The sequence below is a fragment of the Arachis duranensis genome, chromosome 6 (assembly GCF_000817695.3).
Source record: "Arachis duranensis cultivar V14167 chromosome 6, aradu.V14167.gnm2.J7QH, whole genome shotgun sequence".
NCBI classification, from domain to species: Eukaryota; Viridiplantae; Streptophyta; class Magnoliopsida; order Fabales; family Fabaceae; genus Arachis; species Arachis duranensis.
Window position 1 is genome coordinate 99,371,603 of NC_029777.3, and position 14,539 is coordinate 99,386,141.

Consider the following 14,539-nt stretch of genomic DNA (forward strand, 5'->3'; position numbering starts at 1 on the left):
ATTCTAGGTTCTCCATGGTTGCCGAGACTAAATTGTTATTTGGGTAGTTTTATTAATATGTGTCATAGCATATCATATGTTAAGCCACAAAAGATAAAAGTGCTATAAAATGAGTAAGACAAGGTAATAAAGATGCAAAAGCATTTTAGTATTTTTCTCTTCAATTCAATTGAGTACTTAATATTATGAATTTTTTTCCTTTTGCATGTGTCATTAGGCCACACATAAAGAAAACCCCTTTCATTTTCTTTGTAATAAAGGATGACACTAATTGGCCATTAAAGGCAAGCGACCTAATTATCAATTATCTATTGTCATGTTTATATTCCGTCTTATAGATACCTTATATTAGTTGAACCTTTTAATACAGACTCAACTGCGTTTGGAAGCGTTTTATAGTTTCAATGAACGATTTGCAAAAATTCGTAGCAAGAGAATTAAGAAAGCTGTAAAAGGGATTACTGGTAAGCAGCCTTCAGAATTGAAGGATGATTTCAACAGTGGCAAGAGTAGGAGAGGAAATCATCTAGAATCTGAGGACAAAAATTTTGAGAATCTAAAGGCGACAAAGGAAAGTCTTGAAAGTTTGAAGAAACCTAAAGTGAAAGAATCAAGGAAAAGGAAGAATGATGGGGACATTCTTGGGAAGGCAATGTCAAAGAGAAGGACAATCATTGATGGTCCTTCTTCAGCTTCTGGTATGTCTGCAGTGGAGAATTTACAGCCGGGTACCGAGTCTGAAAAAGACCAAAGTGATAGTAATCCATTGATTTCAAATAGAAGTGGGAGGGGCAGAGGAAGAGGCAGAAGTTTGGCAGTAAAACATGGAAGGAAAAAGGAAAGTCTCATTTATCAATCATCTGGAACGTCATCTTCCAGTAGTGACACTGATGATCATGTTGATATGTCAAAAGTTCCTCAAGAGGTTCGAAGGGTAAGATTCATGCTCGCCCTTCAAATTTATGATATACAAATATATTCTTGATTGTTCATTCTGAGTTGTTTCTTTGTTGGAGGCCTTATAGTTAATTATTAGTTAAACGTAAAAAAAAGAAAAAATAATTATGCTTTGGTGCTTCTAAATCCTGTGATGCCTGTAACCAGATTGTTAGCTGGGCCTGGTGGTAGATGAAAATGACCAAGAAAGGAACTCTACAAACCTTGATGGAACTTTATTTGAATAAATTGTCAATATCTATCTTAAATTGGTTCTAGATGTTATTGTTTCAATTTGGCCATTTTAATTCTTCTGATAATGTTAGAATCTTTCCTTAGGTGATTTAAGCATATGTGGAGGTCTTTAAAGACACAGAGTTGAATAGAGACAGAGATAAAGAGAGAAATGGAAAAACCATAGGTAAAATTATAAAAAAAAATGCTTTAGGCTTTAGTGGTTTGAATGGAAACATTATTTACAGCATGACATTGAATCAGTTGATTCATCTAGCTGACTCCACAACCCACTAGTAGTGTAGTGGTGAGGGGTTTGAAGAGTATGCATGAGGTTGTTCAAACTTTGTTGTCAATATTCCTAAAATACTTGGCCAACTTCGCGGGACGCGGCATAATTGCTGTTATTTCTTCAACATATCTTGGTTTCATCTACAAAATGAAAGACACTTTTATTTTATGGAAAGTAAAGTGAAAAGAGTCTTCTATTTAAGCGATACTCTTAGGTTTTTAATGTGATTTAATCAAATGGAATTAAAAGGTTCCACTTACATTTTGTGCAATTTACAGTCCTCACGTTCCAGAAAACCTGTCAATTATTCACTTGAGAACCCAGAAGATGAAGAACTCAATGAGTCATTTGATACGAGGAATCAATCATCCTTGTGTGAAGATCCATTAGAAGAAAATTTATCTGATATTCCTGGTGCATGTGGGGATTCTGCAACTGGTTTAAGCAGAGGTAAAGAGAGTGATATGATAAGTAGTGCTCCAACCAGGAACTTCCCTAGAGACGATCTTGGGTCGGAAGGTCAATTTTTCACGGATGCTGATGAAACTACTCATCCAGATCCAGGAATTGGTGATGGTGATATTACTGTTAATGCTGACTCTTGTGATGACTACCTTAAACTAGGAGGTGGTTTTTGTTTAGATGATAGTGATGAACCTAGCAATCAGAATGCAGTTGATGGTGTCGATACTGCTGATACTGAAGGATTTCTGCACTGTTCTGTTATGATGGATGAGACTGACCATCATAAAAATGGTTCTGAGATATTACTTTCAGGCACCGATAATGCTCGCAGCGAGATGCAAGAGGGACGCAATGCCTACAATGTTGACAACGAGCCAAATGATAACCTTCCAAATGTTAGTGCCAATGATCAAAATCAAATGGGGGTCTCTGTACCTGAGAATGTTAATCATAATAATGGAAACTACAATGGGGCATTTAGTGCAATGCCATTTTTGAGGAAAAGAAGGAAGAAGTAGAATCTTTCTAGCTTTGGATGTCGTAGGTTTTTGTAAATATTTCTAGATGACCGACTATATTACATTTTACCCTCCAAGTTGTTCCTTTTAAATTATTTATGTTCTATTTTACTTGCTGGGGAAGAGTTCTTGAAAACGCTGGCTTCATATCTCATGCCTCTTATGTTATGCCGAAAGTTATTGCTATTTAATTTATGTCATCATCGCCAGGGAATGGGCAGTGCTTTATGAACCCCATTGTTTCAACCACTATAAGTCACTACAAATGTGATTATAAATGTGAATTTCATTTGATCTTGATTATTAACGTGATTTGATTATAATAAGTTGTAAGCATTGGAGTACTGGAATGCAGTGAATTGAAGTTGCATTTGCGTAGTATATGCCTATCAGTCCAATCCACCATTTAATTTTCTATTTGGTTTCAGATTTAATACATTCAACAAGACACATTTTATAAATAATAAAAAGAAAACAGCTGATTAATATACTATTTTTTTGACATTCTATTAATTTTTATACACATATACATATATATGAATTAGTATAATTTACGCTTATATTTATAGGTTGATAAAGAGTTTGAGTACATGAGCTACTATATTTTGCATCTCTTCTATGAGCGTGGGCTATATGTATTATTTAAGAAAAAAATATTGGCTACCGATGAGAGTCAAAAGTATAAAAATGATTTTGGATTGATATCAAATAAAATTTTATAGATGATATTTACAATATATAAGTTACTAATCTAACGATAGGTTTTATAAAAAAAAAAAATGCTAGAGAATTATCAAAATTTATTGTTTTTGGTCATTACTTATCTATTAATATTTAAAAATATAGAATAAAATATGCTGTTGAATTACTATTTTATTAGACTAAAAAATTTGAGTTAATAACTAAATGATGACAAAAAATAATAAATTTTAATAGTTTTCTAATATTTTTACAATAAAAGCTACACCCATGAAAAAATTGTTGAACAGTATCAAATTTAGTTAAGTTTATATTGGTTTTATTTTAGAGTTTAATTTTAATATACTGACACGGTGTACAATCACATTCTTTTTTTATATGAACATTCATGTAACTAATATGAAAGATAATTAATTTTACTGATATATATTATATAATTAAATATACGTATAAAATTATTTTATAATAACAATACATTAAAATTGATATATTATATAATTAAATGTACGTATAAAATTATTTTATACTAACAATACATCAAAATTTATACTAACAATGCCTCAAAAATAAATTCTTGTTTTATCCTATATAGTTACTGATATATAAGTTGATATCAATTAACACTGGGGTAAGTGCAAAAAACATACTGTGCCTAATTGGGCCAGTGGCCACCACCTTTTGGTGACACTTGTTTTTATTTTAAAAATTTATGAAATGAAAAATACAAACCAAAAAAACTTTTGTGAAATATGTTTTTGTTTTTTTGGTATATTGATAATTAAAAATAAAAATTAACTTCTAAAATGATATTTAAACTTTTTACTATCGAAATTGTCTTATTGTACATAATAAAACTAGTTAAAATCTATATTTGCCGTGAAATAAGTATCACTCCTAATAATAGATGGCAGATGCTTCTTTCTCCAACTTTTTTTTTTAAAAAAAATAACATTACTCCTAGCTTTTAAATTGAGCCTAACTAAAATTTACATCAAAGTTGAGACGAATAAATCATCTAAGTTGGTGAAGTTTTCTACCCCATAAACTAGTTGCTCTATTGTAGAAGTTAATTTTTTTTTTTGTTCTTATACTATACATACTCACCACATTCACACACACTAAAAGAATATTCTATATTTTACTCCTGATATTGAGTAAATACTCAATCCAATCTCTGTCTATTTCAAATTCAGACAAGGCGACCCCTCACCATAAAAGTCACTCAACTCGATCCCTATCCGTGCATAAAATAACCCATCACGCCCCTTTCCTTGTATCTTCCATCCAAAATTGACGGAAAAGTCAAATGTGGCACTTATCGGCACTGATCTTAGCAGTTAATCTAGAGTTAAGTGCCAACCTGGATTAGGGTAAATGGACAGGGGTCGATTTGTCTCCCTGCCACATTAAAAAATGACGCCGTTGCTAGTTTAAGAAGGAAAAATATTTACTTCATCTTCTGGTTCCCCAACTTAGTAAGTTATTGAGTTATCCCATTAAGTAGTCTTATAATGAAATTTATATTACATCTACAATTTCAAGTTGATAGGAGAGAAAATGAGTGTCTGCATATCCCCACTTTGGGAGAGAAAATGTCATGAAATTTTGTATGGATGCATTATCTAAGGAATATGTTGTTTCTTCTTTTCATCAAATTGATTTTCATAAGAAAACCAACTGATACTTTAAGGTTGAAAAGTTGTATGATTGAGTTCTCATCGTTGATAGAAATGTCCATTTTTGTGTAAATATTACTCTGCAAGAAATGGGGATTAAGACTTAATTGAATTGAAAGCTCTTTGATGTTAACTTGCTGATCAAGAAATTTAGTTAGTCGCTGTGTTTGACCTCTTATACTTGGTAGAACCCTTTACATTGACTTTGGGAAGCTCACAAGGTGTGGGAAAAAAAGAAAATGAAAAAAAATTCTTAAAATGAATGATTTAAAGCAAATTTTCTTGGTTAAATGCTCCTAATTTGATTTCTAATAATTAATTGTCATAAAGGTTCGCATGTTTCCTAAATAGCAGTCAAACCAAATGACTTTCTAGTGGCCATTATGCTAAGGTTTTAGAGTTTCAGATAGGTACCATCCCTGATCTGTTGGTTTCATTCTTCATGCAGATCATTCGCACCACTTTAGATAACTATATGCAGGACAGGCAAAGTGAAGATGCTGATCTTAGAGCAGGGCCTCATCATAATTGGATAGATGAAGTTGTGCAGTGTGAAGGTCGCGGTGGTTTAGTTGTTGGTAATGACACTCGCTCTAGGTGCTTGATCATCTGGCAACAACTAGAAATAAAGGATCATTCCCTGTTGACAGGGTAATAGTTCTTCTTATTAATAGCTTATAAAAGAATTTAGATCATTTATTGGTTGTTATATTTTCATTTTCTGATTTGTTAGTGTCATTTTTATAGAGAAGAAATGGGAAAACCTGAAATATGGGCTCAGATATGCATTCAGAGACTGGTTGAATTAGCCAAGGAAAGTACCACAATGTGTCGTGTATTGGATCCAATGTTTCTTTACTTTGATTTCGGACGACATTGGTCTCCTCCAAAAGGGTTAGCAATAATGGTTTTGTCTAGCATGGCCTATTTCATGGAGAATTCAGGTATTGTTCTCTTCAGCATTTCTCAGTCAAATCTTTGTCTGAAATCAAACCCAATAATATGGTGGATGTGTTGTACTGTTGTTTGGTTCCACTTCGTAACTTTGAACATTCATGGAAAGGGTTGGCAGAATTTGGTTTTGTTGATGACCTTTGCAGGCATCTTAGAAAAAGCCTTCAAGCCTCTGGGGAATTTGTTGGAGAGCAAGAGCTGAACACAAATATCTTGCTCCAAATCTCCATTGAGGAATGCTTACTAGAATTTTCCAAGCGACTAGGTTCGTGAATGTACATTTTTTGGCCTAGAAAATTATTTTACAATTAGTTAGATCTCTCTGCTTCCAACAACTAAACTGCTTCATTTTCTATAACTAGGTGTCTGATGTACGGCCACTGCTCGACTTAATGGCCATAACCTTAGAAAATTTGCCGTCTGGTTATCTTGCTAGAGCAAGCATTGGATCACTTATAATCCTTGCTCGAGTGGTCACCGTAGCATTGCCATCTTTGCATTCACAGCAGGTGAAAGGTTCAATTTGAAGCTTAGTGATCATTATGTATGATTTTCATATTGATTGAATTGTTAGTAATAGAAAACCTGTTGTTTTTTTCCTAGAATATATCCATTAACAAAGTTTTATGCTTCCTTCTAGGCATTTCCAGAAGTACTTCTTATGCAACTCATAAAAGCAATGCTGCATTCAGATCTCGAGGCTTCAGTTGGAGCACACCAGATTAGGAAACGTTTCCTCCTTCTTAACCTAGTAACGACGTCGTTTTTGAATGTTACAGGGGGGACAAATTGACCCCTGTCTATTTACACTAATTCAGGTTGGCACTTAATTCTGGACTAACTGCTAGATCAGCGCCGATAAGTGCCACATCAGACTTTTTCGTCAACTTTGGACGGAAGATACAAGAGAGGGGGCGCAATGGGTTATTTTATGCACGGACAGGGACCGAATTGGGTGACTTTTATGGTGAGGGGTCGCCTTGTCCGAATTTAAAATGGATAGGGACCGGGTTGGGTGTTTACTCCTTGATATTTGAATTTGGTATAACTTAATAAAAGGCCTACAAATACTTCATGGATGTCAACTCTCAACTGCAAATATAATTATATTTTTTTTTGGTCTACCAAATGTAATTGTATTTAATTGTATGTCCAGATTTTTTTGGGCGGTTCTACTTCTACCGTACCATTTTAAGCTTTAAGTGTTAACTACTATAATAGTATTTTATTGGAATTTGCTTGAGTTCAGCGCATGAAGAGAAAACAAAAATCTTGGCAGAGTCCAACCCAAGGTCTCACCAATGTGTTTGACAAAAATGTTATTTGGTAAGTCAAAATCAACTATTAAAATCAATCACCAATATATTTATATATAGGTGATTTCTTCCAAACCCATGGCAATTTTGTGGGTAAGTTACTCTTGCACATGTGTCATCGTCTTAGCCATTGATTAAAAAAATTTTCAAACTTTCATTAATTGATTCATTAAATGCTTTCACACTACATTGTATTTTATAGTATTTACATTATACCACACTAAGTATTTATACTGTAACATAAATGGGTACAATATACAAATAATTGATTTTACAAATCCCTCCTCAAATACCATACAAATCAAAACCTTCCCCAAATACCATTTCAATGTCTACAGTTTCTTCTTCTTCTACCTCTCAAAATACAGTTCGAAGGAACTGCTTCTTCTTCAACCTCACTTCTTCTTCTACCTTTGTGTCCACTACTCCTTCTTCTCTACCCTTCCTATAGGTGATGGGTGTGATTTTTTCGGCGATCCACTCGAAAAACCTTCTCCTAATACCCCTGTAATGTCCACAGCTTCCTCTTCTACCTCACTGCTCCTCCAACCGTTCCTGTAGGTGAAACGTTTGATTTTTCTAGCGACCCACTCGCAAAACCTTCTCCCAAAAACCACTTTAATGTTCACAGCCTCTTTTTCTACCTCATTTTTCTGATTTCTTCAGTGACTCATCGTTAGTGAACCGACTTTTCTGAACCCATCGAAGACCCTGCCTACTGCTTCTTCGTCCAAGGTTACGCGGGTGTCCTTTTTTGTGACTCACAGGCAGAGTGAAGTATTTACGAATCCATTGAAGAACGTAACTTATCCCCTAGGCGGAAACGGTTCCGGCGACCCACGAGGAAAACCCTCTCGAAAAACCATTGTAAGGCCTACTGTTTCTTCCTCTAGCTAATTCGTTTGTTTCAGTTGTCAATTTACACAACCAAATTTGCATGATTTGTTTTGTTATTTACTTTCTTTAATAACCGTTGATCGAAGTAGATTGTTTCAATTTTGAATGCAATAGTTGATAATAGTTTTTCATGGCGGTGTTTAATGTTAATCAGATTGATGGCCAGTGATGCATGCTCCCCAAACACGAGACGAGGCATAGTCGAAGCCGGTGGACAATAGGAACTGATAGCTGGATATGCAAGTTTAATTTCACTGCAACCTGGGGATGTAAAAGATGGTGTGGCCCCAAAATGCTTCTGCAGAAAATATGCCATCTGTTACATGTCTAAGACAGACACCAACCCGAATAGGCTATTTTTTGGATGCCCATTGTTAAAGGTAAGAACGCAATTCTTCATGTATGATCACTAAGTTTATGCTAAATTTGGGTAAATTTTGAATTTTTGGAATGGAGGCTTAGAATATAGATTTTGGTTATTTTTCCTAGCTCAAGTTGTTGTGGATGTGATTTTGAATTGTTTGGAATGACATGCCTATTGGTTATGAAAATGATTTGATTTTGTAAGCGATTTGCTGTTAAATTGGGTTGATATTGTATATAATTTGATATTGGTGCTGGTTAATTTTGAAGAATGATTGAGGCTTGAATTGACATGGAACCTGATATGATATAAAACAATTGCTTTAAAATTTTAAAGGATTTTTAAGATTTAGCCTTTAGGGATTAATTACAGTCACATATGTAGATTAGATTGAATTGGAGTGTTTTGTACAACCATACATTCATTGTGTTCTATTTGATTTAGGTGACAGAAGCACATTGAAAATTCTTTCTCTGGGTTGATGACCACATTGTAAGGGTCAGAGAAGGGGAGGCTACAAAGGGATCGGGTGATGGGAAGCAGAATCATGTTGAAGAACATTTGGGAATGGATAACCTGATAGCACATGTAGAGGAAAGAATAGTAAACCTAGAGAAGCTGCTGAACAAGAAAAGTATACAAGCAGAGTTGAGGAAGAAGACTAGAGAAGCAGCTGCAAGAGAGAAGGAGGCTTCATCAACAAAGTCTAACCATTAGATCAAAATCGGAACCTGAAGCACCTCTATTAGGTTGAGAAACTTAAGAATAATTTCCTTCTTTCAGAATTTTTCTGCTAGAATGTAGACACATAATTGCTTGAAACTTTTAAAGCAAAAATTGTCGATGTCATTTATTTGATATGGGCAACATGGTTGGAATTTGATTATGTTTTACCTATAGATACGTATATGTTTTATGGTATTTATTTTTGTGACTTAGTTATCAAAGTTTCCTACTAATTTCAGTAGCATATGAAGGCTAATATGTTGTAGTAAGTCAGCCCGAATACCAGAAAATAACAACCTTTTTATTAGTGACACGAATGCTTAAGATTGCAGTAATGTTATAACTCAATCTTTGGCAATTCTGTAAGAGTAGGAAGGAGAAGGGCATGACAATATAGACCGATGATTTGGTGACTTCCATGACAAATCATGCAGCCACCACAATAGATAATTGACCAGATATGTTTTTCTTCTTATATACTAGTGTGCAGCATAAATTTTAACAAATGAGTGAATGAAGAAGCTGAAAGTCAACTAGAATGTTATGTTAGGCTTTGGAAATTTGGTGAATTACAACTTGTTAGTCAAGTTTAATTGCTTTTCTTTCAAAAAATTTCCTGCATAGGTTTCCAAATTCCTAATCCCTTGAACCTAAATAAATCTTAACACTTGTAGTTTATTTGATCATGATGAATGGCCACTGCTTTGTTCTAATGCACATCAATTGTTCAGCAAAGGAGACCAGCTATGATGCTTTAAATAAGCTAGCCTGTCTGTTAACATAATGGATTTCAAAGGCTTCAACTCATCAGGTATTGAAGTTGTAGATCATCATCTTTATACCCTTGCACATGATGTATAATACTCCAATTGAAAGATCTGATTTTTTAAAAACCATAACTTCCTATTATTGCTGAATCCTTTGTTTGCTCAATTTGTTTGACTTTATTCACCTCTTCATGCACTTTATTGAATTCCTATTACTTTATAAGCCAAAGTAAATGAACGAGTGCTAATGGGTTGATCATTTTAGAGACGTGGCCGTGGAGGTAGAGTGCAACCTGGAGTTTGTTATAGATTGCTAATGGCTTATTGCAAGTCTTACCATGTACTGGGTTGCTCTGTTTTTCTTCTTATATAGTAATATTCAACGAGTGTATGGCTTATTGCAGGTCTTACCGTGCACTGGGTTAGGTTCTGCCATTGTCCAACAAAGTAGTGGTGTATACAATTGTGCTCCTGAAATCCAGGGCCATCATGTAAGTTTGTCTTCTAACTTATTTCAAGTAGTGTCATCATTGCCCATTTATATGTCGTATTTTTTGGTGGAATCGTGTTACGTAGGAAAACTTTGGTCGAATTATAGGTAAAATTTTGTCTCGATTCACGATTATCCTGGTTGAGTTCTGGTTAGGTATTAAGGTGTAACATAGTATATGATCAAAGGTCATCGATATTTTTTCCCCAATGTTAGTTACTTTAATTAACTGAATATTTAGTCTTTCTGACATACTTGGGATTGGACTCGGTCAACTAACCTGAAAAAATATTTATTTTTTGGTAGTTCAAGTCTATCTAAAAGTAAAGTGGGCTATTTATCAATTTGGGCCAGCTACAAAAATAATTAGTAGATAATTCAGCTGATGATTAATGCAGCAACTGGCTTGAAACCGGTTAAGCCCAACTCTCTCCAGAATTTTAAGCCAAACCAAGTTTTTCTAGGTAACTATTTATTCCATTCATGTGTCTGTCTACCCTTACTTTGCTCAATCTTTTTTTGGAATAGCATTTCTTGATTGAATATTCGCGTAAAATGTTAGTAGGTTAACTGATATTTGTCACATAATCCCTATACTAGGATGGTTAGAAATAGAATAACACCATTATAAATCTCCTGACATGAGGAACACTACATGACACATCAAATTAGATAGATTGAAGTTGTTATGCAACAATTTCTCTTAATTTTGGGTCTTTCAAACCAATGTAAAACATACACTAGTAAAGAAAAACCGAAATAAAAAAACACTTGGAATTAACCAATGTCATAACAGTTAACTGGGGATTTCATTAACAAAAAAAACATAATTAACATCAACCGAAATACTAAACATAGAGGTTCAACCAAGTTCCACAATACATGTAGTCGGAGTAGATCTAAGTGTCAATTATTTATGGACAAGAAACATCCCTGCAAAATACTTGAGTGTAGACCTTACTGTGATCGGGTGTGGCATTTCTGGGTATCGCCATGCTCTCCTCACCAATAGATTTCTAGTGCCATGTTCGATGTCATATTTTGTCAACACAAGCTCTCTGTACCTGTAATTGACGAGTAACTCTCTTTCCTTTGAATTGTTCACCAACAAAAGTAGGTTATCATCCATGAATAATATTGGATTTTCTCTAATACTTCGACTCGCAAACCTGCAGTATTGCTCTAATATTCTGTTTCCACCGGCGTCTTCATTCAAGTGCCAAATTGCTGCGACATAACCAAATTTATTGCGTGTATGAGTGAGGAGTGCAACTTTTTACTTGTGGGTTAGTAAATTGTGAACGGTATATATTGCACCTACTGGAATAGACACCTCGCTAAATGATTCATCTTCAACACTGTAACATAAAACAGACTTGGGTGTAGCATAACTATCTCCTGTACCAGTTATCCAATACGCATGACCATTATTAAAAACAGAGTTAGGGTTAATTTTTTCTACACCAGGGAAACAATCAATGCAGTGAAATCATGTAGAACGCCTTGAACAATATCTAGAGAAAAAAACGTAGGCATCAGCTATGTCCCTTTTGCACATATGTATGATTGTGTATGCATCTGAGTTTGGTACATGACCGAAACCATATACTGGGAAATATGATCTACCGTGATCCCTGTGGGGGTCAAAAATTTTTCTAGAGCATTGTGTTGTTGGATTCCATACCAAAAGTCTTATGTCGTCTTGTTCACGGGAGAACTTGAAACATATGTTCCCGTTTGACACTCCCACAATACGAAACCACCCACGGATGCCAACTCTGAAAGGTTACTGAACATGCACTTCTTCTCCGGAAGTAGCATTCACTATATATAGTGAATCTGAACCCATTAACAGTAGTGAGTATCCAACATGAAACAAGATATGTTGATCTAACACTTTCTGCCTTCGCATGTGTTGTATGCATGTCTCTGGTTGGCGTAGCCGTCGGTGCCAAAATTTATTCAAGCACATACATCTCCTTACAGCTTTGGCACTACTTCGCAGGAAGATTTCTTGTAGCAGTTCATCCGGAATAATCGGCAAGGGAAGTTGGAATTTAGTCATTTTTCTAGACGCGCGTTTCGTAGTCTTGGTTTTCGGTTGGGTTTATGCTGTAGTTTTTGTATGGTTGAAGTCTCTTGTTCGCTTTTAAGTAATGAACCTAAATTTCTCTAACTTATTAATTGTGTGAGATGTTGCATCCAACGAGAATTGATGTGGCAGAATATTGTGTTTACCGGTGTTATCGTAACCAGTTTGAACTAGGTGTTGTGTACCATTAAATTTGTCTCGTCTACCAAAGTTTTTGCCTATCCTAGTAAATAAATTCCGTTGGAATTCCAACATACTCCAATAAGCTTATCTCTGATTTTTTGTTTATTTAGTTTGAAATTAGAAGCAGCCGCCAATTTTCCCATGTGTCCTGCATGTGTATTTACCTTATCTTACTAAGTTTTATTTTGCTAATATAGTCACTCATCCGTTTACTTGATTTCCAATATTGTTGGCCTTATCACACCATTACAACCCCTCATCCTAAAGAAAACCATGTTACTCCCAATTTAATCATTTTCGCAGATTCTGCATAAAGTATTTCCAATACCTAATTAGGATGTTACCACTGCCACACCCTCATCCATGTAGCCACAGGAAAATAACAATCAAGTCTTCCACATAAAAAAGTATTTGTTACCAAATTTTCTTATAAATAATGACTGGAATAAAAAAAATTCTTGTGATGGTAGACTTGTGTGAGAGTTGATAAAAATAAACCAATAGATAATGCGGTATATACATTAACAAAATAACAATTTCCAACACGATAATTTACATTCAGAAAATCAAAGCTATTAGACAGAATACTAATCGAAGATGTCCACAAAAGTAAATATGTATATATAGACATGGCTACTGAAACACTATTACAAAATATTAGTTCACCATAAAACCTTAAACAAATAAATTTGTCATGTTCTGTCCTACGATGATGGTGTTCCCTGGTTCACAGACGAGTCGAAAGAGTCAGACGACGAATTTCTTCGATACCTCCTACTAGGTCCTGCCACTGCCCTCCTACTAGGTTCTGCCACTGCACCTCCCCTCTGTTGATGGCGGTTGAACCTGCAATAATTTTGGAAAATTTATTATACATCAATGAATATAAAAAAGGCTGTAAATTTACTTTCCTAAGTAAACAAGTTATTGTTACCTTGACTCGTGAGAATGTGGTGGTGAACCTTGTTGCCTCCGATGCTGCCGGCGTAATAACCTTTCGGTCTCAAACGCAGCCAGCTGTGTATCCTTGTTGAAGTGTACCTTGCATCTGTCCGCCAGCCACTATTTAATTTGGTCCGGCAATACATTGGAGGCATATATCTCATCAACGGCTCTGGGCTTTTCTTCCGAATGAGTATTGTCCCAGGCAAGCATGTAGAAGATACCCCAACCTACGTAACTGAATTCCAGAATAAGCCGTGGAGTTGGTCGATAGAGAGATCTTATCCTCCCTATGTCCGATGCTTTGATCCAGTATTTATCACTCTCTCTCTTTGGGTGGATATGGAGACAGTTGTCTTGTTTGTCTATGAAGTAGAGATCACTGGTTGTGAAGAACAAAACGTTCCTTACAATGTGCTGTGGAAACTGTACATCTTCCTATAGTCACAGAAACAAAATTACATGTTAAACAGATGTTGAAAAAAATTAGATACATAAACGAAAAAAGAAGTAACGTCTATGGCGTAGGACATAAACTTACATCTGTTGGGAATAGGTTTAAGACGAAAGTCTAGTCAGGGTATCTTCTTACGTTCCTTAAAGCATTCACGTAACTAGCCACCACGAACCAAAAAATGAAAAGTCAGCATTGTTAAAAATAAGAAACCATGGAAGGACAGAACCGAAAATTGAGAAGTAATCAATGTTAAAAAGAACAAACCATGCAAAGACAGACGGTCGTGTGTGTAAAAAAATTGAACAAAAAGCAGATAATAGTTATATGCTTACCGAAATTCTGGCTCCATCTTTGTTTGCTAAGATTAGTGACTAGTTTCTGAAGTTGATAGGCGCGGTGAGTGAATTAGAAGAGGGTTTAAAATGTTGTTGTTAAATGATTTTTTGGAGGAAGTCAAGTTTTACTTTTAAAGAGGGTAAAACCAAACGTCACACCGGCTGGAAATGAAGTTGAAGGAATATCTTGAAGCCA

At 35.0% G+C, this 14,539-nt stretch overlaps 1 protein-coding gene across 1 annotated transcript in view; it reads left to right on the forward strand.

The window, feature by feature from the left end:
- Nucleotides 1–2,729, forward strand: part of LOC107494957 (DNA repair protein UVH3) — an 11,576-nt gene extending 8,847 nt beyond the window's left edge. The window contains exons 19-20 of the mRNA XM_052263119.1: nt 371–934; nt 1,741–2,729. Coding sequence (XP_052119079.1) covers nt 371–934; nt 1,741–2,445 — 1,269 coding nt within the window. The 3' untranslated portion in view covers nt 2,446–2,729. The remainder of the gene's footprint in view (nt 1–370; nt 935–1,740) is intronic.
- The last annotated feature ends 11,810 nt before the right edge of the window (nt 2,730–14,539 follow it).